This window comes from Neofelis nebulosa, chromosome 16 (genome assembly GCF_028018385.1).
Source record: "Neofelis nebulosa isolate mNeoNeb1 chromosome 16, mNeoNeb1.pri, whole genome shotgun sequence".
Taxonomy (NCBI): domain Eukaryota; kingdom Metazoa; phylum Chordata; class Mammalia; order Carnivora; family Felidae; genus Neofelis; species Neofelis nebulosa.
In genome coordinates this window covers 9,198,670-9,226,477 of record NC_080797.1, presented here as the reverse complement: position 1 = coordinate 9,226,477, position 27,808 = coordinate 9,198,670, and the positions used below count along the sequence as shown (strand labels likewise).

At 45.6% G+C, this 27,808-nt stretch overlaps 1 protein-coding gene across 2 annotated transcripts; it reads left to right on the top strand.

The window, feature by feature from the left end:
* Positions 1–3,111: 3,111 nt before the first annotated feature.
* Positions 3,112–15,268, top strand: LOC131497024 (zinc finger protein 883-like). Of its 2 annotated transcripts, XM_058702909.1 has the most exons (6): positions 3,112–4,283; positions 4,371–4,461; positions 6,672–6,754; positions 9,285–9,432; positions 9,727–9,822; positions 12,671–15,268. In XM_058702909.1, exons 3-6 carry the CDS (start codon positions 6,725–6,727, stop codon positions 14,290–14,292), a joined length of 1,896 nt encoding a protein of 631 aa, XP_058558892.1. In that variant the 5' UTR covers positions 3,112–4,283; positions 4,371–4,461; positions 6,672–6,724; the 3' UTR covers positions 14,293–15,268. The 2 variants fall into 2 exon arrangements, with proteins under 2 accessions (XP_058558892.1, XP_058558893.1); XM_058702910.1 differs by lacking the exons at positions 3,112–4,283; positions 4,371–4,461; positions 6,672–6,754; positions 9,727–9,822 and having other exon boundaries at positions 9,338–9,455.
* Positions 15,269–27,808: the final 12,540 nt, after the last annotated feature.

Sequence of the window (27,808 nt, the reverse complement as noted above, 5' to 3'; positions counted from 1 at the left end):
CATGGGGCTCGAACCCACAAACTGTGAGATCATGACCTGAGCCAAAGTCGGACGCTTAACCGAATGAACCACCCAGGTGCACCGCGCCCTCCCCCCCCCCCCCCCCCACCACCAAGTATCATTTTTAAATGTTTGATATAATGCCTACTTCTCAAATGCTAAGAATAAAAACAAACATGTCTTAGCCTGTTTTGCTGTAACAGGATACAACAGGTCACTTACGGACAATAGAAATTGATTTCTCACGGTTCTGGAGGCTGGAAGTTCATGATCAGGGTGCTGCTGTGGTTGAGTTCTGGTGACAGTCCTCTTCCAGGCTGCAGACTGTGGAGTTCTTGCTGTGTCCTCACATGGTGGAAGGGGCCAATGTTGTACGAGGCCGTACAACACAAGCTCAACAAAAATACCTAGGTGTTAACCTAATAAAGGATGCCCAGGACAATACAGATATTTCTTAAGTGTCCACTTCAGATACAACATTGCTCAAAACGGAGGAGCTTCCCTTTGGAGAGGAGAGAGGAAGGTAGTAAACAGATAACCATAAATGTATGTCAAGTAGAGATAAGTATCATTAAGAAAGTATAACGGCGGGGGCGGGGGCACCTGGGTGGCTCAGTTGGTTGAGCGACCGACTTGATTTCAGGTCAAAGTTTGTGAGTTCCAGCCCCGAGTCAGGCTCTGTGCTGGTGGCAGGGAGCCTACTTGGGATTCTCTCTCTCTGCCCCTCCCCCACGCAGGCTTTTTCTCTCTCTCTCTCTCTCAAAATAAATAAACTTAAAAAAAAAAAAAGGAATTATAAAGGTAGATCAGGGAGATAGTGAATGACATTCTAGGGCTCCCCTTTAACTGGTGTTAAAGGGGACATTCAAACAGGATTTGCAAAAGGTGAGGGAGTGGGAGCTATGTGGGTATCTGGGGCTAAGTGTGGCATGTTAATGAATAGCCAGGAGGCTGGCGTGCATTGAGGACGGGGGTGGAGGGTAAAGTAGTGATAAGAGACACGGGAGAGAGATGTGAGGTTGGAGATTGGATCACGACAGCAATAATTTGAAACTTTATTGATATGACCCACAGAACACACACACACACACACACACACACACGCACACACACACCATCATAATCAAATACGCACGTACACAGAGCACTGCATCGAACAAGACATATTCTTACTACACGTAAAGGACTCTAGTGTTTTTCTTCTTTTGTGTTCTATATCACTCTCTAAAAATGCTGGTGGTGTGGCACTAAACTGATTACAAGAACCCTTAGTAGTATGAACTTTGGATTTTATTTTGCAACGGGAAGCCGACTAAAAATTCTCTGAGTATAGGAGAGATATGATCAAACCTGCTTTATTTTTTAACTTAATTTATACTGTTAAAATTTATGGAAATTTCAAACACACGAAAGTTGAGGCAATAGCTTAATAAGCCCTCATTTATCTGTCATCCACTGTCAACAATTTTCAACAATTTTCCATTCTTGTTGCATCCATCAGCTCACACATTTAAAACGGACCATTAGACAACCGGGGGCTTTGGGATTTGGGGGTGGAGATATTGTGGGGATGGGAGAGTCCAGCTGGTAGAGTGTTCCGTGGGATCTCCCTACTGAATCCCAAATTGTAGGGGTGCCTGGGTCGCTCAGTTGGTAAAGCATCTGGCTCTTGGTTTTGGCACAGGTTATGATCTCACGGTTCATGGGTTTGAGCCCCACGTCCAGCTCTGTGCTGACAGTGCTGAGCCTGCTTGGGATTCTCTCTCTCTCTCTCTCTCTCTGCCCCTCCCTTACTCTCTCCCTTTCTCTCAAAGTAAACCAACATTAAAAAAACACCTCTCCCCCAAAATAATAGAGGCCTCAGCATTTCTTCTGAAATCCCAGCACAAGTATGTCATGGTTTGCTTTTTTTACAGTAGGATTTTTGTGGATTCCCACTGTATTCTGGGTAGAAAAGAGCTTAGAAAGACAGGATCCAGGGCATAGATATGAAGACCGAATAGGCTGTATTTACATAGAGATTCTCCTCCTCTATGGAAGTGGGGTGGGTGGTAAAGGCGGTGGTAAGCCTGCGGGTTTGTTCTAGAAGTTGGAGTATTCACCTTCTCAGCACTTTCTGCTTCTGGAAGTGACAACGAAGACACCAGCAGCTCAGCCAGCTTCAGTCTTGTCCCAGTAGAACCGAGTAGAAGCACCTTCTGATGGGCCTATCGTGGAGAGGTTGGCTGTAGAATTTACCCCCAAGAAACTAAATTAACTGCATCTGTATACATATCAAATCAATCAACCAAGGGATCCAGAGGACTGTCATGCCTATGAAAGTGGCTAGCAAACAGGAACTAACGGGGACAATGCTGCACATCTCTGGACAGGGACATGTAAACGTCATGTTGCTAAGAACAGCCTTACACGTTAGATTTGTTCCTCGCCCGGGGAGGGTCCCACTTCTCCACGTATCGGAATACTACACTTGGGTGACAGGAACCCTAAAGGCCGTCAAACGACCGCGTGCTCTGGGCTGAGGATGTGGGAGCGTCGGAACCACTGAAGATCTGGCCACAGAATGTGAGAGCACGGGGTATCCGCCCGGATTCCGGTAATGACGCGGAACCTCACGCGTGGGACTGCTGTGTCGGGTTTTCTGAAGCAGGGCTGCAGCTCCACTCATTCTATGACAAGTGACCAAAGGGACCAGCCCACCACCGGACGAGACCTCTGCTCTCCGGATGCACCCCGACCCGCCCCCAAATACTCTCGACAGTCATAGATGGCTTAGTAGACGCCCCCAATGGTTCCTGTCCACTTTTCCCGGGGCCGCCAACGTTAACCTCCCTTCTTAGGGCCGTGCGACGGCTTGTCTCTGAGCGCAGAACACGCTGGAGCCGGGGAGGCCAAGGCCGAGGCAGGGCGTCCCAGCACGGGGCAGGGAGGGACTACATTTCCCAGAAGCCTCCGCGCACACTTCCGCTTCCGGCTCCTTTGTCTGGACGGGCTTTACTCGCGGCAACTCTGTCCTAGCGGTGCTCCCTTAAAGTGACCTGCTCGGTGTCTGGACCGGGGAGGAGCAGACGCTGGACGGGGTGGGGTGTGTGTGTGTGTGTGTGTGTCCAGCAGTGGGTTGTCAGGCGTGGGGGGGGGGGGGTCTCACCGCGTCCCACTGGGGTTCTCCCAGGGCCTGCTGACCTGACCATAATCCCTTCTTCTGGAGTCGGGGTGCCGTCTGTCTGGGCTCGGCCACCTCGACCCTGCCCCTCTGCTCTGGCTTTTGTGTGTACGTGACGGTGGTGTGTACGTGTGCTTAACGTCTGGGATACCTCAGGTCCTTTGTTGGGAAACGGGCTGCGCGCCCGCATAGCCTGAAGCGCTTGGCTGGAAGGCGAGGCAGATAGGGCCCAAGGCTCTCCGTGCTGCCAGGTCAGAGACCAACGCGCGCCTGCCCTTGTGCCTTTGCAACCCACGGCGTGGTGGAACCATTGCGTAGACTCAGTGTTGACGTGAGACGCTGTGGACGTAAGGGATCTGTGTGTCTACAGCTCGAGAAAGCGGTTATTGCATAGTGATGGAACCGTAAGCATACCGAACGTTGCATCCCCCGTGTCGTATCCGTCAAGTGAAGTTTACTGTTCCTACCTTTTAAGTGGTGATTGTGAAGGTTAGATGGAAATTTGATATGGGACAGTTGAGACAGCGCCAGGCACTAAGTAAGGGCTGGATCAGTAGTAGCCATTATTAATAGTCGGTATCCCCCTTCCCACTTGCACATGAAAAGAAACAGAAACCCAGGGAGGAAAAGTTACTTGCTCTGGGTCACCGAGCCAGCTGGTACATAGTAGAAATGAGAACCCGGGTGCCTTCACTCCCGGTGGGCCGCTTGCCATCATGGCCTGCACTTGTGTGTCCTAAAGGCACGTTGGTAACGATATCTTCACTCGTCTGTGATGATCTATGTTCCTGGGTGTCTGTCTCTGCAGGGCCCTGGGGTAAAAGTTACATTGAGACTCCCCTGTGAACAGGGCTTCCTGAAGCCTGAGTGACGGCTGAACTTCTTGGCTTTAGTCTTCGCTCAAAATAGACTGCTTCAGACTCCCTGATTACTGTGACGAGGGGGGTCTCAGAGCATGAAAAAGAAGAATTCAGTCCAGAATCTCTTGCCGGAGTTTCTGAGAGAATGTTGGTAAATCCCCAGGAGGACGCATGGAGGATTTGGGTGAGGTCGCTCTATGGAGATGGTGGTGTGGAGGCTGTGGTTCAGGAGCAGCAGATCCGCAAACCCCAGAACAGAGGTAAGATCTGCAAGGGAGACAGGCTTCTGCTGTTAGCAGGGCCCCTTCAGGGTGCGCACATAACCTCATTTTGGTTTGTCTTTACAGCAGCCTTGTAAAATGTGTGTGGGCAGGTCTGACACGCGTCATCAACTTCCCCATTTGTAACAAGTGATTTATGGAAAGCGTCCGGTACATGGTGAGTGCCGTGAGTAGTAGTAATTTTACTAACATCATTCCCTTTTTACCTGAAGCTCCAAAGGGTGAGACCTCTCACCCTCCATCCTCTTTCTGTTACACCAGATGCCTCTCCGAAGGAGGACAAGGGGGCGTGCCAGACTCCTTGGATGGAGAGAAGGAAATGGGCAGGGAGAGGCTGATGAGTTGATTTGGCATTCTAGCACTTGGGGGAGCTCAGGGGCTTGTGTCTGCAGGGCCCATTGCCCGCTCTGATAGGACTCCTTTCAGACTCTCTGAAGTATTCTCTCTTAAGGAGGGAGATACAAAGGGATGGCCCAGGTTAGAAGGGGATTCCGCGGTCTATCTGTGGTCTGGTTTTCTCAGACATCCTGCCTGCAACCCCTCTGGTTTCTCAAGGGCCTGAAACTTTTTTTTTTTTTTTTAATGTTTATTTATTTTTGAGAAATAGAGAGAGAGAAGAGTGCAAGCGAGGGAGGGGCAGAGAGAGGGAGACACAGAATCCAGAGCAGACCCCAGGCTCCGAGCTGTCAGCACAGAACCCGACGTGGGGCTTGAATTCACGAACTGTGGGATCACGACCTGAGCCGAAGTCGGACGCCTAACCCCCTGGAGCCACCCAGGTGCCCCTCAAGGCCCTCAAACTTACCGGTTCCTGTCTCTACCCTATCTTTCAGCGTTCAGCACAGGGAGGGGACAGGCATCTTGTGGGGAAGTCGGGGTTTGGGGTATGACCAGATACATTGATTGTGCCTTCTGTTTTCATAAAACAAAGGCTAGAAAGAAAATCCCATAAAATTTTGGTTAGTGGTGATATGCAGAAAATAGTAATAAGAATTAAGTGACAAATGACCTTTACTGAATGCTTACTGATTTGAACCCTTTATATACGTTAATGCACAATGCTTCACGGCGGATACTATTATTATTCCCATTTTTCACATGAGGAAACTGAAGCACAGAAGAAACCTGCCTGTAGCCGTGCAGAGCCCAGGATTTAAAGCTGGCAGGCGGCCTCCAGAGGCAGTGTTCTAGTGAGAAAACATTTAGGGGCGGGCATGCTTTTTTTTTTTTTTTTTTTAACTCATGAAACTCTAAACTGTTTTTGATAAGGGCTTGAAATTCCTATTTCTTCCCCAAACAAATCCACAAGGGGCTTTACGTATTCCTTTCTGGTGGTGGTGGAGGGTGAGAGCTGAATAATAAACTGTAGAGTATTAGGACAACCGAATTATATATGGAGTAAAATAAATGGTGTGCAACCGTCCCATCCAGAGACAAGCTTAAAGAAGTGCTCAAAGTTAATATTATTGGTTTTCTCCCAGTAGGCAAAAAATCAAAATGGGGAAGGCAGTCGTGAACAGGAAGGTGCTTGATGGGCATGGGGTCCGACAAAGAAGTTAGGGGATCATTAATTCATTCCCAACACTTTGGGCCTGTTGCCGTCTGGTATACTGTGTTGGGTGCTCGGGATGCAGGGGAGGCTGAGATGACGGACGACGATTTAGTGGGTCACCTGTGCGATGGAACGAACCTAGGATGGCTGTAGACTTGGTGGGGGCCTGGAACACTCACGATCTGGCAGCTGATTCTTCCGGTGCCCTTGACTGCCAGCTTGGGTACCGTTGCCCTTTTCCTCTGCGGCCCCTTTTTCTTGTTCTGTGAAGTTGGAAAGTTTCTCTGTTCATGAATAAAGGAGGCAGGAGATCTGTAAGCTAGCTTCCTGCCAAGCCTAACAGTATGTGCTTTTTTTGGTGTGTGTCACGGGGATCCTCATTCTCCGGAAACAGGCTCAGGTATGTCCTGAACCCAGTTAATGATCATACCGTTCCCTAAGTTTACATTCAGTCCACTCTCTAAGGTTATCTGGGAAGCCTCATAATGTGGATGTCTGCGGGAATCCTTCAAACCATGTGACAGGCCAAGGTCAGAGGTACTTTTTGTCAGAAGAGGCTATTTCCAAAATAACAGGTCTGAGACACATATTAATAAATGGGATCCTGGGGCACCTGGGTGGCTCAGTCCATTAAGCGTCTGACTCTTAGTTTCGGCCCAGGTCATGATCTCCTGGTCCGTGGGTTCGAGTCCCTTGTCCGGCTCTTCACTGTCAGTGCGGAGCCTGCTTGGGATTCTCTCCCCCCCCCCCCCCCCCAAATAAATGAGTAAAGTTAAAAAACTAAACTGTATTACTTTTTCATACTTTCCTTCCAGTTTTGCCATCTTGGGACTCTGCCCTTTTCTAAAAGAGGTCTCTTGAGGAGAATATGGCTGCTGTTGGGGCAACAACGTCTCAGGTGAGTCGGGGGTTTTCCTGTCCTCCCTGAAACTTCATTTTAATTCCTGAAGCAAATAAGTTTCTCTCTCTTCACATGAAGCTCGTCAGCCCTGTCCGCATCAGTAGTTTTAAAAGATAGAATCAAGAGGGTGGGATGGACCGCCAACGACGTGGTCTCTCCCATCAGTTGGCAATAGAGGGCATGGGGAGGGAGAGGTCTGGGAGCATGGTTGGGTGAGAGTCAGGCCTCCTTTTGTCCCCTTGAGGCATTTGGCTTAGATCAGCAAAGACCCATGAAATATCTATGGTATCCACCTGCTTAGAATGTTCTCTGTGGGGTAAAAAGACATGAACACAAATCTGTGTGGCACAGATCAGTAAATTTATGGAGAGCCTCCTCCAAGTGCTTTAGGGAAAATGTATGATTTCAGAGGAGAGTGAGCAAGTGTGTCTGGCTAAGAGAGATTGGGGAAGGCTTCATTCATTCAGTCGGCACTTTTAAGCCCTTTTAGGGAGCCCCCGGCTAATAGAAGCAGTGAGATTTGAAATAGGCCCTGAAGGATGAGTAGATTTTTGAGAAGAAATATTTGGGAAGTCAGTGACATAGGCAGCTTAGAACTGAGGAGACGTACTGCTTCCTCTGAGACAGGAAGAAAGGAAGTCCATTGAAATCAGGATATAAAAACTTAAAGAACTTAAGAAGCTTCTGATCTGTTTGCCATGTACTGATAATCACACCCAAAGTTCTTTCCTAGATTTAATTCTCAAGCTTGGTATACTTCTGTTTCTTACTTACTGTGTCTCTTTTAAAAAAAAAATTTTTTTTAATGTTTTTATTTATTTTTGAGAGATGGAGGATGAGCAGGGGAGGGGGGGAGAGAGAGAGAGAGAGAGAGAGAGAGAGAGAAAGAAAAAGAAAGAGAAAGAAATAGAGAGAGAGAGAGAGAGGGAGACACAGAATCCAAAGCAGGCTCCAGACTCTGAGCTGTGAGCACAGAGCCCTACACGGGGCTTGAAGTCATGGGCCGGGGAGATCATGACCTCATGACCTCATGACCTGAGCCGAAGTCAGACCCTTAACCAGCTGAGCCACCCAAGTGCCCCTACTGTGTCTCTTTCTTAATGAAGATAACCTTAAGGCTTGCTGAACAATAGGTTTGAATGGGAACACCCTATCCTTAACTCAATCTTTTTTATTGGGTTAAGTTACTTTGTTTAGCTGAGAAGTTTTAATGGGCCTTTGTCGCTCAAAGCCTTTCTGAGATTTACTTCCTCTTGTATGAGGTGTAGAAACAGTTTGCTTTTCCAACCATGTGAAGCCCCCAATTTTGGGACTCCATTTTATTTTAGCTTGAAAGTCAGTAAATTCCTTCCAGAGCGCAAGTCTTTGTTTTCTTTGCCCAATACATCCAGAAGCCTCCTGTACAAACTAGCATTCTGGCTCTTTCCTACTTCTTCCCCCAGAGCTACAGGCTCAGTGAACTTTTGGTGTTGCTTTCATGGCTCTTAATTACTTTGCCAGTGTGTATCAAGAGTCTACATCATTCCAGCCTTAAATACCCATTTCTTTGAAACTCGCTGCCTTAATGTCAGCCAACGCCCCGGTATATTTGAGGTTTTTGTTATGATACCTTCCGCTTCAAGGTGCTAGTTTCTGAATTAATTAGGATTGGCTAACTTGTAACTGGTGTCACCAATAGACCCCAAATGTATAAGGGCTGCGGTAAGATAGAAGTTTCTTTCTTGTTCTTGTTTCTTTCATCAGTTTCTTTCATCAACCATGACTGGGTCAGTGGGTTGATAGTGTGGCCATTCAGGGCCATGAGCTGCCTGAAGCTCTGATATCTCTACCACATGGCTCCCAAATTCACTTTTGGGTTCATCCATACTAGCCAGCCAGAAGGGGAGAACAGCATGGAGGAATGTATGAGTCAGGCCTGCGTGTGGTGCGTTCTCTTGTCTTGAACTCAGTCACATGGCCCCATCTAACTGCAAAGGAGATTGGGAACGTTTGTCTACCTAGAAAGGTGAGGAGGGGAAGTGTAGCTAGCAGTTTCTGCCACTCTCCTCACACATTTACGTTATTTAGAACTATTGTGCTATCGTAAGTTATAAATAGATAAGAATCTGTTTATAACCCTTTTGTCATGTCTCTGACCATTTTATTATAATAGATTTTTTTTTCATGTTTATTTATTTTTGAGAGAGACAGAGACAGAATGCGAGTGGGTTAGGGGCAGAGAGAGAGGAAGACACAGAATCTGAGGCAGGCTCCGAGCTGTCAGCACAGAGCCCGATGTGGGGCTCGAACCCACAAGCTGTGAGATCATGCCCTGAGCCGAAGTCGGACGCCCAATCGACTGAGCCACCCAGGTGCCCCTATAATTGATTTCTAGTTATACGATTGGCATGTTAAAAGGGTATATACATTTTAAGACTTCGTAACCTACAAGTCAGTATGCTTTTGACACTGTGAACATGGTTGGATCCATTTCCTCTCTATTTCCCTCAGTCTCCCCTAATTCTGCCTTATTCATCCATCCCTTCAGAACCACTTGCCGGTGTTTCAAGACTTTGTGTCATTCAAGGATGTGGCTGTGAACTTCACTGAGGAAGAATGGAAAGAACTAGACCCTGTGCAGAGAGTCTTGTACAGGGATGTAATGCTGGAGAACTACAGGAACCTGGTCTCCTTGGGTAAGGTTGGGTCCTCACCTCAGGTAGGCCTTTTGGGATGCCCTTGCTTTCTAAAGATTCCCTTGCTCCTGTTAGGGGAAGATCACAAAGGAGGCTTTGGTTAACTTTTCCCTCCAGTTTCCAGAGCAGATCCTTAAACTGTTTCTCACCCCACGTTGGTTGAAAATATTTAATTGCTTTTGGCAATTAGTTATTTTGTTTTCTGCTCTTAAAAATGCAAGAGTAGGGTTGAAAATGGGGTGGTCCTCGGTCTTTGAAACCGATCATCACATTCCGTTTCTTTTCCTTGAGTAGGATTTCCATTTTCTAAACCTGATATCATCTCCCAGTTGGAACAAGCAGTTAATCCATGGATGCAGGAGGGAGAGGTACTAAGAAGCAGCTGCACACGTAAGTGGAAACAAGGCAGACAGCATCATTTGAAATATGAGTTAGGGGTTCTTCCCCAAATTCTCTGGCCTATAGAAAATGTTGAGGCCTCCTCAAGTCTCATCTTCATTTGGACATGATCAGAGTCTTGTTAGCCTAACTCTGCTTCTTCCCAGACTCAAAGGACGGTGTACTTCCTCCTTAAAGTTATAGCCCTGACACTCGATGCAGAGATCACTGTTGTGCCTCACTCCAGGCATTGTATGAGGTCATTCCCTTTTCCTGTCTAGTTGCTGGAGTCTCTCCTTCATTTACTTTGTTTTCATTGCACCTGGTTTTTGTCCTCCCTAAAAAGTATGAAGGGTATGAAGGAGTTTGAATGTAAGTTTAAGGAATGTGATCTTACATCCAATTTTAAGGTTGTAAAATTGATAGAATTTGCTGAGTATATGTGGGAGGTGAGGGAGAAACAGACAAAGATGATTTCCAGGTTTCTGGCTTGGTGATATAGGTGGATGGAAGTTCTTTTCCCTGAGATGGAAAACGCATGAGAAATGGCAAGTTTGGGGATGGGCGTGGAAGATAAGTTCTGTTTATTCTGAGCTGTTTGAAGAGTCAGTGGTAGGTCTACACCAGTAGTTCTGAAAGACTGGCAGTTTTGCCCCCAGGTGACATGTCTGAAGACTGGGAGGGTGCTATGGGCATCTAGTGAGTAGAGGCCAAAGATGCTTCTAAATATCCTATAATGCACAAGACAACCTCTCACACAAAGACTCGTCTTGCCAAAATGCCGGTAGTGCTGCAGTTGAGAAACTCTGGCCTAAATAGGGGTGTCTGGAAAGTAGATAAATATAAGAAAGAGATGTCAAATGGATTTTGGTGAAGGAAAGAGATCATAACTGGTTGTACAGATTTGAGAATCATCTGAGAATAATAGATGGTAATTGAAGTCGCGGGAGTGGATGAAATATGAAAATAGAGAAATAGAGCATGAAAAATTGAAAGAGAACCTAGAAGCCCAATGAACATACACATTTAAGTATCTGCTATCTGTCTGTCTATGTATACATCTATATCACTTGTGTAATTTTTCAAAAATAAACACAGGAGGAAAATGGTATCAAAATAATAAAATGGTAATAATTTTTAATGGGCGATGGCAGTAAAGATATGTCATACAAATTTTATCAATGTAAATGAAGGAAAGAAAATCCAAAAAGGATACTAAGACAGGGTGGCCAGAGTAGGAGGAAACCAGGTCAGATTTTGTCACTGAAGCCAACAGAAAAGAACATTTCAAGGAGAGGAGGTGCTCATAGCGTTATGAGATCAAGAGAAGAAGACCTGAAGAGTGTCCATTGGATTTAATAGGTCATTCCTTCTTTTCGGCTAATCCGATAGTGGATTAGCCCCCCTGCTACTGTTCTTGTCCCCTGCTTCACTTCCATTGCTTTCTTTTAAGTTTCATTTTCCTACATTATATAAGCCACATACAAGATTACTTTGAAAATGGTCCAGCTTGCAAAACATGTATGCTCTGTTTGACCCTTGGTAAAGTACTTACAAGATCCCCAACTACGAAGCCCCAATTTTACAATTAAAATGTATGTCATGTGTAGTTTATGAGGAGGCTGAACTAGTACCAGTAGTAAGCCTAATCCCTGATCCTCCTAAAATTTCTGCGTTCTCCTGAGCTTTGACCCTCTTTGTCTTTGATTGTGTGTGTGTGTGTGTGTGTGTGTGTGTGTGTGTATTTTGGAGGCCCAGAGAGAAGGAAAAAAGTGAAAGCTAAAGGAGATCTCTGGCAAATGGTAACATTCATGGTAGCAAAGGACAATATGGGAAATGATCTTACTGAATCTGATAGCAAGCTCAGACGTCATCAAAGAGGGTTACTGTGGAACTAGACCAGTGGGCACAGAAGATGTAGCACTGAAGAATGACCCTAGCTGTAGTGAACTCCAGATGAGGGGCCTGGGGACTGTTGGTGGTGATAGTAGCAAAAGCAAGGGAAGGTTCTAGCAGTTCAGAGGCTAGGGGCAGGTATCATTCCTACATTGATCACCTCACAGTTGAAATCTCCATAACACATTATTTTACAGCGTCATCATTCTTTTTTTTTTTTTTTTTAATTTTTTTTTTCAACGTTTTTTATTTATTTTTGGGACAGAGAGAGACAGAGCATGAACGGGGGAGGGGCAGAGAGAGAGGGAGACACAGAATCGGAAACAGGCTCCAGGCTCCGAGCCATCAGCCCAGAGCCTGACTCGGGGCTCGAACTCACGGACCGCGAGATCGTGACCTGGTTGAAGTCGGACGCTTAACCGACTGCGCCACCCAGGCGCCCCTACAGCGTCATCATTCTTGAAATTATTTGATTAATACCTATCTTCCCCAATAGACTACAAATCTCAAAAGAGATTTGTACTATGTCTTTGTTCATCACTGAGTCCTAGCCCATAATAGGTATTCAATAAATTATTTTATTTATCTATTTATAAATAAAATTCATAATTTTATAAATTAAAAAAAATGTTTAGTTTTGAGAGAGAGAGAGAGAGAGAGACAGCGTGAGTGGGGGCAGGGCAGAGAGAGAGGGAGACATAGAATCTGGATCAGGCTCCAGGCTCAGAACTGTCAGCACAGAGCCCGACACGGGGCTTGGCTTGAATTCACCAACCTTGAGATCACGGCCTGAGCTGAAGTCGGACGCTTAACCGACTGAGCCACCCAAGTGCCCACCGTAAATTATTTTTTGACTACTAGACTTATATTCGTGACCAATAGTATTTATGCAATTATTATCTCATTCCTGCTGTAGCCATTTCCTTCTTCTAGTACAGGGAACATTTTTACTTTTCCCCTGCAGATTTGGAGACCAGAAAATTAAGCCCAAAGAATGTATTTTCTGAAGAAGAATCATACCAGGGGATAAGTATGGAGAAAAACACAGAGGTTGATGCAAGTTTGAAAGAAGCCTGGGGATATACAGAGTTCAAAGAGGATGCTCAAGATAGACTCCGGAAAGAAGCAACGGTTATCTTCAAGAAAGTAACTTCTGTAGCTGAGAGTAACCCCAAATGTATTGAATCTGGCAGACGTGTTAGTCAAAAGTCAGACTTTGTTACACAATCAAGACATCCTAAAGAAGAGAGACCATATATATGTGATGCTCAGGGAAAGATCTTTAAACAGAATTCAAAATTAGCAAGACATCAGAAAGATAGCACAAATGAGAAAGCTCTTCAGTGTAATGAATGTAGTAAACTACTCAGTGATCACTCAGTATATGTGCGACATTGTGTAGCTCATAGTGGAGAAAAAAATTTGGAATGTAATCAGTATGGGAAGACCTTTGGCCATGGCATACACCACACTGAACATGAGAAAACCAATATTGGAGAGAAGTCTTACGAAGATAGGAAACGCTATATCTGGGACTCGTACCTTTCCAAACATCGTCAGAGTGTTCATGGTGGGAAGGAATATAATGTGCATGAAAGAGCCTTAATTCAGAATGCACCTTTTATTCAGCATCAGAGAACCCAATATAGAGAGAAACCTTATGAATGTAGTGAATGTAGAAAAGCTTTTGGTAATTATTCAGCCCTTACAGTACATCAGAGAATTCATACTGGAGAGAAACCATATGAATGCATTGAATGTGGGAGAGCCTTTAATCATAGTGCCTCTCTTATTCAACACCAGAGAATCCATACTGGAGAGAAGCCCCATGAATGTAATGAATGTGGGAAGGCTTTTATTAAGATAACGCACTTTATTCAACATCAGCGAATTCATACTGGAGAGAAACCTTTTGAATGTAACGAATGTGGTAAAGCCTTCAGTCACAATTCATCCCGTATTGAACATCAGTTTATTCATACTGGAGAGAAGCCCTATGAATGCAGTAAATGTGGGAAAGCCTTTAGCCACAACTCGTCCCTTATCGTCCATCAATTTATTCACACTGGAGAGAAACCCTACGAATGCAGTGAATGTGGCAAGGTCTTTAGTCAGAGCTCACACCTCTATCAACATCAGAGAACTCACACTGGAGAGAAACCTTACACCTGTAATGTCTGTGGGAAAGCCTTTAGTGATCGATCGGCCCTTATTCGCCATCAGAGAACTCATACTGGAGAAAAACCCTACACGTGTAGAGAATGTGGTAAAGCTTTCAGTCAGAGCTCAACTCTCATAAAACATACAAAAATCCACACAGGAGAGAAACCTTACACCTGTAAAGAATGTGGGAAAGCGTTCAGCCAGAGTTCGTCTCTTACTCAGCATCAGAAGATTCACACTGGAGAGAAACCGTTTGATTGTCCTGAGTGTGGGAAAGCCTTCAGCAGAAGTGCCCATCTTACTCAGCATCAGAGGATTCACACTGGAGAGAAGCCCTGTGAGTGTAAAGAATGTGGGAGAGCTTTTAGGTGTAGTTCAGCCCTCATTAGGCATCAAAGACTTCATAGTGGAGAATCACTCTGAACGTGTCATCCAGACTCTTCACTTTGTTAAATACCAAAGAATCAGACTCTCGTGGGTTATTATAATTGTGATCCTTTTTTTTTTTTTTCCAAATGCTGAAAATGCTCCCATTTCCTCCTGCAAAGGATTAGCTGCCGGAATACCACAAATCCACAGGAAGAAACACTGATCTGAAACCTGGAGTAGCCCAAGAGACTCCAACCATCAGATTTTCTGTGTGTGCGTGTATGTGTGTATTTTCATCTGTACCTGAAAATGAGTAATGTCAGCAGGAAGTGATTTTTTTTTTCCCCTGGCCCCAGGGATAGGCTGTTCCAACACGCAAAGGAGTTCTAGTTCAGAATTGAGCCCATTGCTCCTCCTTGTACTGACAGGAATACTGCCGTGTCCAAGTTCAATCGACTCATGGTGGATCGTATATTCAGCGACCTTTCTATGAATCTTTGCCTTACTATACAATTATTCCTACCCCTAGCAATACTGTCCTCACTAAAAGGGCTCCTTTGAACTCTCCCTTCTCACTGACTTTCCTATCCTTCTACTTAAAGTGCTTATATAGTGTTAGCTACAGCTTCAAGTTCAACAGGGCTTGAGTTTCAGAGCTGAAAAGCACAACTGAAGATAGAGAAAAAAAAAAAGGATTTTTTGTTCCGAAAACTGTAAGACAAAATACTCTGATGGAATGGTGACATCTGGAAATAATCATTGAAATACATGAATTTTTTAGTACTTTCAGAAATTCCAGGTGAGGGAAAAGAGTCCTCCATAACAGTGTCTGTTATTAGAAACCGAGCCCTTAAAATAATGTTCAATAACCCCTTAGGTAGCAAGGTCCTTTCAAAAGCTTTTCTTTGGAGCCAGTGGTTTGGATTGTGGAGAAACATTTGCCCTACCTCCAGAGGCCTCATCATAGATAAGATTATCTATGTTTAGAACAAGTTTATATTGTTAAAACAAATTTATGTGGTTAAAACTACTCATGGTTGACTTACTTGTGTTGAATAAAGGGAAAATGAATATACATGTTATATCTCAAACTCCTCCAAGAAGCTTGGATAGATTTCACTATTGGGATGAGCTCATTGTATGTTGACTCCAGGTTTGATTTGAGGATTGCGGGACCAGATCTTTGTTGATTAAAGCAGGACTTTCTGCCTTTTCTGAGGAGGCATTACTATTTTTTAGGGTTGTTGTTTTTTTAATCAAGAGGCAGTTGTGGGGCGCTTGGGTGGCTCAGTCGGTTAAGTGTCCGGCTTCGGCTCAGGTCACGATCTCACGGTTTGTGAGTTCAAGCCGCATGTTGGGCTCTGTGCCGACAACTCAGAGCCTGGAGCCTGCTTCAGATTCTGTGTCTCCTCTCTCTCTGCCCCTCCCATGTTCACACTCCGTCTCTCTCTCTCAAAAATAAACATTAAAAAAATAAAAAAAGAGGCAGTTGTTACATTATCACTCTTTAATTTGCAAGTTAGTCTTCTTTAAGACCCAACTTAAAGTGTCACCTTGTTCCTGACCACCACAGTTGAAAATAATCTGCTCTTCTGAAAACCTGTGCCACTCATTATATCCCTCATATATGCCTATAAAATCTATTTTTTTTTTTTTTTTTTTTTTTTTTTAATTTTTTTTTTTTTTTTTTTCAACGTTTATTTATTTTTGGGACAGAGAGAGACAGAGCATGAACGGGGGAGGGACAGAGAGAGAGGGAGACACAGAATCTGAAACAGGCTCCAGGCTCTGAGCCATCAGCCCAGAGCCTGACGCGGGGCTCGAACTCACGGACCGTGAGATCGTGACCTGGCTGAAGTCGGACGCTTAACCGACTGCGCCACCCAGGCGCCCCTATAAAATCTATTTTTAGTTCGATCTTCGCATTGGGCTTTCTCTCTGGCTTTAACACAGTTCCCCCTGTGAGGAAAGTAACTATCATGTTAGGTCTTTTGTTGTTGACTTTAAGCAAAATACCTGCACGCTTTTTTTTTTTTTTTTAATTTTTAAGTTTAGAGCATGAGCGCACAAGAACAGGGCAGACGGACAGAATCTTAAGCAGGCTTCATGCTCAGCACGGAGCCCGACACAGGGCTTGATCCCACAGCCCTGGAATCATGACCTGAGCCAAAATCAAGAGTAGGGTGCTCAACCAACTGAGCCACCCAGGTGCCCCCACATGGTTTTAAAAATTCATATACTGGGGTGCCTGGGTGGCTCACTCAGTTAAGCGTCCAACTCTTGATTTTGGCTCAGGTCATGATCTCATGGTTTGAGAGTTCGAGCCCCATGTCCGGCTCTGTGCTGACAGCTCGGAGCCTGGAGCCTGCTTCAGATTCTGTGTCTCCCTCTCTCTCTATCCTTCCCTCACTCATGTTCTGTCTCTCTCAAAAAGAAAAAAAAAATTTAAAAAAATCCATTCTTTTCCTTTTACAAGCATAAGGTAAGGTAGAAGTCAATGACCAAACTGCCATTTGTTTTTTGTTTGTATTTAGGTCTCCCCAAACCCCTTTCAGAAGATTTCCCTGGCAGTAATAGCTAATACTTGTGAAGATTTTTTATACTCCGGGCACTGTTCAGGCACCTCTACGCACCAGCTCATTCATTTCTCCCAACAGTGCTCTTAGATAGGTACTCTTATCCCTGTTTTCTAGATGAGACAACCACGGCTCAGAAAAGGAAAGTCACCGGCCTACTCAGAAGCGGCGTGGAGCTGAGACTTAAACTCAGCTAGTCTGGCTCAAGACTCCTAACCCTTTGGCGATGCTGCCTCTTTGCACGTGTGGGATGTATGTGCGGCCCTGAGATCAGTTGAGGAAGGCTGCTGGGCATGCCAGTCACCAGGGCATGTGGTAACTTAATGGAACTACTTGCTAGGTAAGGATGACGGATGCATAAGTGACTGGGTGGGACCACAGATCTCAGAACTTGGCTTTTCTCCATGTTACGCAACCCGGTAGCCTTAGGGAAGACAAGCTGCCAAGAGTAGAGAGTTTCTATATTGGCTTAGAGGCTAAGCTCCGAGTGAGAGTGCGCTTCACATTAAATACCATCCAGGGGCGCCTGGGTGGCTCAGTCGGTTGAGTGTCCGACTTGGGCTCAGGTCGTGATCTCACAGTTCGTGAGTTCGAGCCCCGCGTCGGGCTCTGTGCTGATGGCTCAGAGCCTGGAGCCTGCTTCCGATTCTGCGTCTCCGTCTCTCTCTGCCCTCCCCCACTCATGCTCTGTCTCTCTCTCTGTCTCAGAAATAAATAAACATTAAAAAAAAAAAAAAGATACCATCCGAAGGGAGCCTTATTGGATGAGACAGTCTTGTCTGGGATTTGTTCCTATCCAGGCTCCAAAAGAGAGTGTTCTGGACCAAGGTGCCCTCTCTAATATACTCCAGGTTATGATGCCTACTTAGGCAACTGCTGTAAGTGTAATAAGGTATTAAATAGCATACTGGAAAATCAGAGAGTGGTTTTCCTTGGATAGAACAGCCCAAATTTACTTAACTAGCCCTTTTTAAAGAGGCCAACGTTTTTGACAGCTCCTACGTGGTCCTTACGACTCATGACTGTGACAAGGTCAGGGGCCTCTTAAGAGTAGAGGCAGGGGGCTGGGTGGCTTAGTTGGTTAAGCATTGGGCTCTTGATCTCAGCTCAGGTCTTGATCTCAGGATTGTGAGTTCAAGCCCTGCATTTCAAAAAAAAAAAAAAAAAAAAAAAAAAAAAAAAGAGTACTGATTGTTCTTTCTGAAGAGAGCCTTCTGAATTGTGCCCCCTAGCCCTCCTTTGTACTTGGTGATTGACCTAGCAATAACCACACATGAGAAGGGATTCAGAGGCATCTCTGTGGCGTAAATTCAAGAGGCCAGAGATGAGTTCCAAGAAATTAGGAAAAGAACGCAGAAATCCTTGAGATTTGTTTTCCTTTTACTTCTCGTCATTTTAAGAGTATGGCCTGTGCTTCCTGTGACGCTTCGAAATTATTCCTAATCCAGTGTTGTGTGGATTTATGTCATTATCCCCTGCTCATGAGGAGGGGAAAGGTCTCCAACAGAGGGGGAAAAGGCTTGAAAATCACAGATGAGTTAGGGGAGTCCTTTCCTCCAAAGCTGATCCAAGTTGCAGGCAGTGTCTTTTAATGCTTTAGTTCCCTTCCCTCTCACGAAAGGCTGCTTTGCTTTCTACGTTGGCTATAAAGGTTGTCCAACTTCTCTGCTATTTGGGGAGGAGATTTCTTTTTTGTATCCCTTTAGCCTGCTTTCCTCGTGGACCCCGAAAAAGAGTTGCCGGTGATTATTTTTCACTTTTAAAATGTGCCCTCAGGTTGGGGCGCCTGGGTGGCGCAGTCGGTTAAGCGTCCGACTTCAGCCAGGTCACGATCTCGCGGTCCGTGAGTTCGAGCCCCGCGTCAGGCTCTGGGCTGATGGCTCGGAGCCTGGAGCCTGTTTCCGATTCTGTGTCTCCCTCTCTCTCTGCCCCTCCCCCGTTCATGCTCTGTCTCTCTCTGTCCCAAAAATAAAAAAACAAACAAACAAACAAAAAAAACGTTGAAAAATGTGCCCTCAGGTTTTCTTTCTTGGGAATGCTCACACGCACTTAGTTCACTGGCGTCTTGTTCCTGTTTCTGGACGAACCCAACCTTTCTCACTGTAATCTTTCGTTCACAAACCAGGCGGAGGCGTGAAACCCTTTTCCCCTTAGACAGCCCTACCTGTTTAGGTGATAAAGACAGAAATTAATCACCTTTCTCCTGCCTTTCCTGTTTGGCGTAGCTGCTCTTTGACATTGAGTTGACCGCGGGGGGCGGGGGCAGGTAATGAGGGACATTTGGGAGTTGTCATGGAGACCAAATGGGGACTAGGAGGGTAGGAAGGGGGCGGAGAGGAAACACTACACCTGCTGATTGGCTAGGAAGCCACACAGTTGCTTCCCGGGTAAATGTCCCCCCATTGCAGAGACAGAGGGATGGGAAAGGAGGTGGGGCATGGTTCCCCTTCCTCCAAGGGAAGACCCTGTAACAGGCCGTTGGGGTGGGAGCACTTGACTGTGGCCACTTTGGGTCCAGCACCCTTTGATGAACAAGCTCCCAGGCAGGAGGGATCCTTACAACACGGGAAGGGAACAACACCCCAGAGGGAGCCTGGGTTGTGTCCCACCCCCTGGCAGCGTAGCTCCTTCCTGCTGCACACCTTCATAGCTTGGGGTAGGGGTGTTTGGGGACTGGGCTGAACCTATCCCTCTGCAAACCCAGGTATCTGCCTCCTGCCTCAGTTTCCCTCCTCCCAGTGATTAGCCAGGTTGGATCGCCAGGCCCTGTTAGGAGCCTGGCCCACTTCAAAGTGAGTAGTTGGCATAACATGCCATATTTTAGCCATTGTGTGGGCTGCAGGCCTTCAGAGACTGCAGGGATCACTGTGGGCTGGCCCTAGCCAAAAAGACCCTTTCTAGGCCACAGAAATCAACCTAAGATGATGAGCATCGAGGCTACCAATGTTTTGTCTCTTGAAGGCAATCAGCCCCCAAGACAAATAGCCCCTGCACCCCACAATCATGCTGGGTTTGCACAATAACCTAAAGATCTGTCTACCAAGAATGCCAGCTTGGCCTTAAGCCCATGGCGGGCCTCACTCAGGGATGGGTAGGGTCTGGTCTGTAACTTTACAAAACTTTACAGACTAGTTTGTATTGAGTAATGCTTTAAAAAATAACCCTCATTTTTTCCTTCCTTCCTTTTTTTTTTCCCCTTAAAGTTTATTTATTTTTGAGAGAGAAAGAGTGTGAGTGGGGAAGGACAGAGAGAGAGAGGGAGAGAGAATCCCAGGCAGGTTCTACACGGTGGACAGTGCGTAGCCTGACGTGGGGCTCGAACTCATGAACCCTGAGATCATGACCTGAGCCGAGATCAAGAGTCAGACATTTAACCAACGGAGCCACCCAGGGCCCCCCCCCCATTTTTTTTCCTTCTTATTTTTTTCCTGGGTGTGTGTGTGGTGAGGAGAAAGATAAGTCAGTATGAGGACCCATGAATAACTTAGTGGTTTGGGTTTAAACACACACACACACACACACACACACACACACACACGTGCACACACACCCAGTATTAGCATGGACTTCCCCCAAAGCTGACTCGGACAAGTGTTTGGAGGTAAATAGTTAATTTGGAGGTGATCCTAACAAGCATGGTGAGGGACTGGGGAAGTGAAACAGGTAGAAAAGTCTATAAAGGGCAGTTAATGAGCAGATGACCATTGAGGCTCAGTGCCTCTGGGGACCCCCTGAGAGATTGTGTAGAACGCATCTCAGACTTGTCCCAACGAGGGTCCAGGAAGCTGGATATATATTCACCAACTTCCATTCCTCATTGGTTGAGGTTTGCTTTGGGAGTGTTAACTGCCCGCTACTTCTGGACATCTTTGTGATATAACGGATTGCATCTTTTCATTTTACATGTTTATTTTGAGAGAGAGAAAGAAAGAGCCTGTGTGACATGAGTGGGGGAGGGGCAGGGAGAAGGAGAGAGAGAATCCCAAGTAGGCTTCACTCTGTCAGCACAGAGCATGTCACGGGGCTCGATTCCCTGAACCGTGAGATCATGACCTGAGCTGAAATCAAGAGTTGGATGCTTAACTGACCGAGCTACCCAGGTGCCCCTAACTGATTGTATCTTTAAGGTAACATCCCAGAAATGGAATTTGTTGGTCAAATTGTACCCATATTTTGAACACCTGTTGTCAAGTTGCCCACCCAGAAGTCACCTGTTTACCTTCCCCCACAGCTGGTATTGTACCCTTAGCCAATGGGGGAAGAAAATGGAAGGACTGGTTGTGACAAGGGTATCTCAGTGGATAGGCCAGGCAACCATGAGGGTAGGATCTAGGCCAAGGGGAAGAGTGTTTTCATCTCTTCTTGTTCACAGAGGGCAGAAATGGCAAGTTAGGATAATTTCAGTGACCATGTTCTTTCACCTTATTTAGACCCTGGGGGACAAAACTTCCTGACTATTTTTTTAGGAACATAATAAACCAAGCGTGCTTTCATTTTAGAGGATTTGAAGCTAGGGAAACTTTAAAAAACTTTGGGTGGCTCCGTCAGTTGAGCATCTGACTTCGGCTCTGGTCATGATCTCACGGTTCGTGGGTTCGAGCCCCACGTCGGGCTCTGTGCTGACAGCTCGGAGCCTGGAACCTGCTTCGGATTCTGTGTCTCCCTCTCTCTCTGCCCCTCCCCCGCTTAAAAACATTTGTGTTTTTAAATAACATATATTTTTATTTATTTTTGAGAGAGAGAGAGACAGAGCATGAGCAGGGGAGGGGCAGAGAGAGAGGGAGACACAGAATCCGAAGCAAGCTCCAGGCTCCGAGCTGTCAGCACAGAGCCCGACGCGGGGCTCGAACTCATGGAGGCACCCCTATTGATTTGTATTTTTTTAAGTGTATTTATTTATTTTGAGAGAGAGAGAGAGAGAGAGAGCGAGTGGGGAAGGGACACAGAGAGAGGGAGAGAGAGAACTAGGCTCCGTGCTATCAGCACACAGCCCAAGGCAGGGCTCACATGAACCAGTGGGATCATGACCTGAGGCGAAATCAAGAATCGGGCACTTACCCGACTGAGCCACCCGGGCACCCATTTGTTTTGTTTTTTAGACTCCACATATAAGCTGGGGGATCTTGATTTTACATGTTCTTCATTGCAAAGATGTGGCCTCTCTCACTGAGAGGCACATGTGGAACTCTGTATACCCACTGGTGTGCTGGTAAATTTTCAATGAGTAGCTCTCAGGAGGGATAGTGGGGAGAGACCGATTTGTAGTATTTGCCATTTTCTGCGGTGCAAATAGTCCCCTCATGCCTGATTTCAAGTTACCAATAGCGCTTAGTTGGGAAGAAATGGGCGTGATTGGCTCTTGGGAGTGGTGCCGATGGCTCCAACACACCACTGGGAGGTTTTTCTATTTTATCAGAAAAAGAGATGGGGCGCCTGGGTGGCTCAGTCGGTTGAGCATCCAACTTTGGCTCCGGTCATGATCTCATGGTTCGTGAGCTCAAGCCCCGCATCGGGCTCTGTGCTGACAGCTCAGAGCCTGGATCCTGCTTCAAATCCTGTGTCTCCCTCTCGCTCTGCCCTTCCCCTGCTCACACTCCATCTCTTTCTGTCTCTCAAAAATAAATGTTAAAAAAAATAGTTATTAGTCACATTCTGTCAGTTCCATCTACTTACCACGAGGAAAAAGAGGGCAGCATTTCGTAGGCGTTTCAAATACTTTGAAATTTTCCCGAGTGTCTCCATAACCCATACTCTCAAAGAGCTTCTATTTTCTAACTCCAGCTGATCCTGTTAACAGGACCACTGTTAAAGGATCCAAGTGACAGTCGCACCATAATCTCTATGAATCGTGCCCCCCTGGAGTCCCATAGAGGAGAAGATAGTAGTGGAAAGATTCTGGGAAATGTCTCTTTGGGCTCCATCTTTGAAAAAGACTGTGAACACCTGAAACTAACATAACACTGTACGTTAACTCTACTGGCATTTTCAATAGAAGTACATTAAATGAAGAAAAGAAGAAGACTGTGAAGATAATAAGAACTGGTTAGAAATGTATAGGAACACTTCAGGAAAGATGCAAGAAGTCGTTTGTTCAAGAGAGGTTTCAGGCAATTAACAGTTGTCCTCATGAAAGCCCCAAATTGCACAAATGCTAGGAATGTAATGTGTTTTTGTTTTTGTTTTTAGCACTGTAATTTTAACGTTAGGTTTAAAATCCAGTACTGCTGCTTAGCTCCCAAATATAAGGTAATGCTCAGTCATTATATATTCTTTATATAGCGCATAACGTACGAGCCATGATATATGTGTGTGCATAGCTCTCAGCCATTTTATATATGTAGGTCTAGATACAGATATAGACAGATATCTTACTCTACACCAAAACTCATGCTAGGGGTGCCGGGGTGGCTCAGTGGATTGAGTGTCAGACTCTTGATCTTGGCTCAGGTCACGGTCTCACCGTTAGTGAGCTCACGGTTTGTGAGCTCAAGTCCCCCCGTCGGCTCTGCACTAACAGGGCAGAGCCTGCTTGGAATTCTCTCTCTCTCCCTCCCTCCCTCCCTCCCTCCCTCTCTGGCCCCCAGTGCCGCCCCCCCCCAGAAATAAACTTAAAAAAAACTTTTGCTAGAGAGAAGCCATATAGTGTAGTAAGTATGGAAGAGCCCCCAGTAATCACTGAAACCTAATTTATATAAGATAATCCACACGGCAAAGAAACCCTGCGAATATCTTAAAAGTGGAGGACCCTTGGCTGTGACACACCTGTTACCCCTCACTCCATCACTCACACCAGAGAGAAGAATGTGAACTCAGCAAAGGTGCCAAAGCCTCTGGTCTTAGCTTCATTCACTCTTCGTGGGAGAATTCACACCGAAAAGAAACTTTAAAAAGGCCGTGAATTTGCGGGGACCCGTCGTGTCCTCGTCGCTAGGCTTTTACTCTACATCTGCAGATTCACCCCAGGGAAATCCTAAAAATACAGCAAAGCCTTCTGTGTTCGGTTCACCTTAATCTGCATCAGACAATGCACGTGTGATGTTCATAAAACAGAACCTATAAATATAATGAAAGTGGGAATATTTGGGACAATGTCTACCCATAGATTATTGATATCTGATAATGCACACTGGCACAAACAACAAACTCTAGAAATACAATCAATGTATTGTGAAGCTATGGCCTGGAATTCTATGCTTAGCATTGTGGATTTTATAGGACACCAAATCCTGGAACTTAAGTAAGTATACAAAAGACTCCAGTAACACCAGCCTAATTGTATACAGGAAAATCCTTACTGGAGAAAATACTTATATTTCAGTAGGAATAGCAAAGCCTATAGTGGCTCATTTCCAGTCCTCTCTAAGCATAGATTTTAGAAATGAAAGGGAACTTCAGATATCTAGTATAGACCTTGTGTTTTATAAACAAGGAGATAGAGGTCTGGAGAGATTAAATAATATGCTCAGGCCATGTTTGCTTTATGTTTTTGTTTCTGTGTGTGTGTTTTTTTGGGGGGGGGGTGTTAGTCAATAGCAGAGCTGAATTAAAAAAAATTATAATGTTTGTTTTTGAGAGAGAGGGAGAGAGACAGAGAGTAAGTGGGGCAGAGGGGCAGAGAGAGAGAGAGGGAGACACAGAATTTGAAGCAGGCTCCAGGCTCTGAGCTGTCAGCCCAGAGCCCGACGCGGGGCTGGAACTCACGGACCGCGAGATCGTGACCTGAGCGAAGTCAGATGCTCAACCGACTGAGCCACCCAGGCAGCCCATCTACAGACGTTTTTTCCCCCAAATACTTCTGGGTGACATATAGACCATAAGGGAGTAATGCCATGGGTACAGTGGACAGAGAGATGATTCCAGAGGGGGGAAATCAGTGGGCTGAGTGAGGGACAGGAGGGGACCTGCTTACTGACTGTTTGGTGGCACTTACTGACTGGAGCACTGGGCTGGGGCTGCTGTGATTTCCTGCCATAGGTCTGTGAGTGGAGTGCGGGACGTGTGCGCCAGGCTTTGCCTGAGGCACTTGGGGATTCGCTGGGTGAGAATCGCTTTTCCTGCTACTGAACTGAAACCTCAGAATATCACAAAGCTGTGCAAAGAATTCTGTGTGAGAGCAACCATGGGTAAGAGATCACTGATCCCAACTGACGCTAGGAAGTATCTCAGAGGGGCACCCGGGTGGGTCAGGTGATTGAGCGGCTGACTGTTGGTTCCAGTTCAGGTCGTGATCTCACGGTTCGTGAGCTCAAGCCCCGCGTCGGGCTCTGCGCTGACAGCTCAGAGCTTGTTTGGGATTCTCTGCCTCCCTCTTTCTCTGCCCCTACCCCGCTGTCTCATTCTCTCTCTCTCAAAAGTAAATCAATAAACTTAAAAAAAAAAAGTATCTCAGAAAGACATTTTGTCTACTGTGATTTTGTGAGTGAATGAATGAGCATATTTTGTATATTCACGAGACTTCCATTCTAGATCAGGAGTTCTCAACCAGGGTGGTTTTTTGCCCTATCTCCTGGGGGGGACAATTACTAGTCTGGAGACCTTTTCAGTTGTCACAACTTGGAGACAGGATGTCACTGGCATCTAGAACATAGAGGCAAGGGATGCTACTGAACATCCTACAATGCACGGGACAGACCTCCCCCCCCCCTCGCCCCCCAGCTCCCACCTCCATTTATCTGGCTCCAAATGACAATTGTGTGGAGGTTGAAAAACCCTCAGCTAGGCAATTTACCATGACTGTAGGTGACCACCAGGTGGCAGTCATGCCTGCTGCTGAGACGTTAAAGGACCTCACTAGTAGTAGTAGATTGGAATAGTCCATCTAATCTTACACACACAAATCGTTCTATTATTTATTTATTTATTTATGTATTTATTTTTAAGTGTATTTATTTTGAGAGAGAGAAAATGCACGTGCAAGCACGAGCTGGGGGAGGGGCAGGGAGAGAGAGAGAGAGAGAGAGAAGAGAGAAGAGAGAAGAGAAAGAGAATCCCAAGCAGGCTCCATACTGTCAGCGCAGAGCCCCATATGGGGCTCAAACCCACAAACCACGAGATCATGACCTGAGCTGAAACCAAGAGTCAGACACCTAAGCGACTGGGCCACCCAGGCGCCCCCACACAAATTGTTTTTAAATTACAAAACTGTAATGTTTTGGGGGGTGCCTGGGTGGCTCAGTCGGTTAAGTGTCTGACTTTGGCTCAGGTCATGATCCCGCAGTTCATGAGTTTGAGCCCCGAGTCGGGCTCAGTGCTGACAACTCGGAGCCTGGAGCCTGCTTTGGATTCTGTGTCTCCCTCTCTCTCTGCCCCTCCCCTGCTCACTCTGTTTCTCTTTCTCTCAAAAACAAAATAACATTTAAAAAAAATTTAAAAAGAAACCCAAAAGTGAAATATTTTTTGCAACAGACTCAAACAATACAGAAGTATATAAAATAAAAAGTAAGCGTTCTTCTGTTCCCCCTTCAATTCCCACTCTTTATTTATTTTTAAATGTTTATTTATTTGAGAGAGCGAGAAAGAGCACAGGCAGGTGAGAGGGAGAGAGGGAGTCCCAAGCAGGCTCCACACTGTCAGCGTAGAGCCTGAATCAGGACTTGAACTCGTCAACCGTGAGATCACGACCTGAGCTGAAATCAAGAGTCGGGTGCTTAACCGCCTGAGCTACCCAGGCGCCCCAATTCCTATCCTTTAGAATTAAGTTTGATGTGTACCTGACTGACCAGATTCTTATGTATATGTGTATGCACACACACATATAACTAGTATTTTACTGTTTCTTTTGTTTTGCAATTCACTTTTAATTCTCAGCATTATCCTGTGGACATAAGCAATTGAAGTCTACTTCATTTTTTAAATGGATGCTTAGTGTTCTGATATATGCATGCACTGTATTTATATATACTCTTACTGATGAGCATTTGGGTTCTTTCCAATTTTTTTGCTGATCCAAGCAGTATTGCGGTCCTGCTGTTATTTCTGTAGGATAGATTCCTGGAAACATGAGAGCTGGGATTTAGAATACATACATTTAGAATCTTGATGAGTTGGCAATACTAATCTATACTCTCACAGTGTACCTATTTCCCCGTCCTCTTTCCTACATTATACTATCAATATTTTATTATTTTAATGTATATTTTATATTATACTGCATTCTTAGGCATTCATCATTTTATATGTTTATTTTCACATTTATCAGCCCAAGAATTGCCCATTCATTTCCTTTTCTCATTGTTTTTCAAGATACATGGTGTTTGTTTTTGTTTGTTTGTTTTTAAATGTTTATTTTTGAGAGAGAGAGAGAGAGAGTGAGCAAAAAAGGGAGGGGGAGAGAGAGAGAGAGAGAGAGAGAGAGAGGATCCAAAGTAGGCTCTGAGCTGTCAGCACAGAGCCTGAAGTGGGGCTCAAACTCATGAACTATGAGATAATGACCTGAGCCGAAGTGGGATGCTTCACCAGCTGATCCACCCAGGCGCCCCATCCTTTTCTCATTTTTATTTATTTATTTTTTTTTCAACGTTTTTTTTTTTTTTTTTTTTTTTTTTTTTTTGGGACAGAGAGAGACAGAGCATGAACGGGGGAGGGGCAGAGAGAGAGGGAGACACAGAATCGGAAACAGGCTCCAGGCTCCGAGCCATCAGCCCAGAGCCTGACGCGGGGCTCGAACTCACGGAACGCGAGATCGTGACCTGGCTGAAGTCGGACGCTTAACCGACGGCGCCACCCAGGCGCCCCTTATTTTAAAAAAAATTTGTTTATTTTTGTGAGAGAGTGAGAGTGAGTGGAGGAGGGGCAGAGAGAGAGAGAAAGGGAGAGAGAAAACCCCAAGCAGGCTCTGTGCCGTCAGTGCCGAGCCTGACGCGGGGCTTGAACCCATGAACTGCAAGATCATGACCTGAACCCAAATCAAGAGTCAGATGCTTAGCCAACTGAGCCACTCAAGTGCCCCTCCCTTTCTCATTTTTATACAAGTTTTCTTTTTTATCAGTTTGATG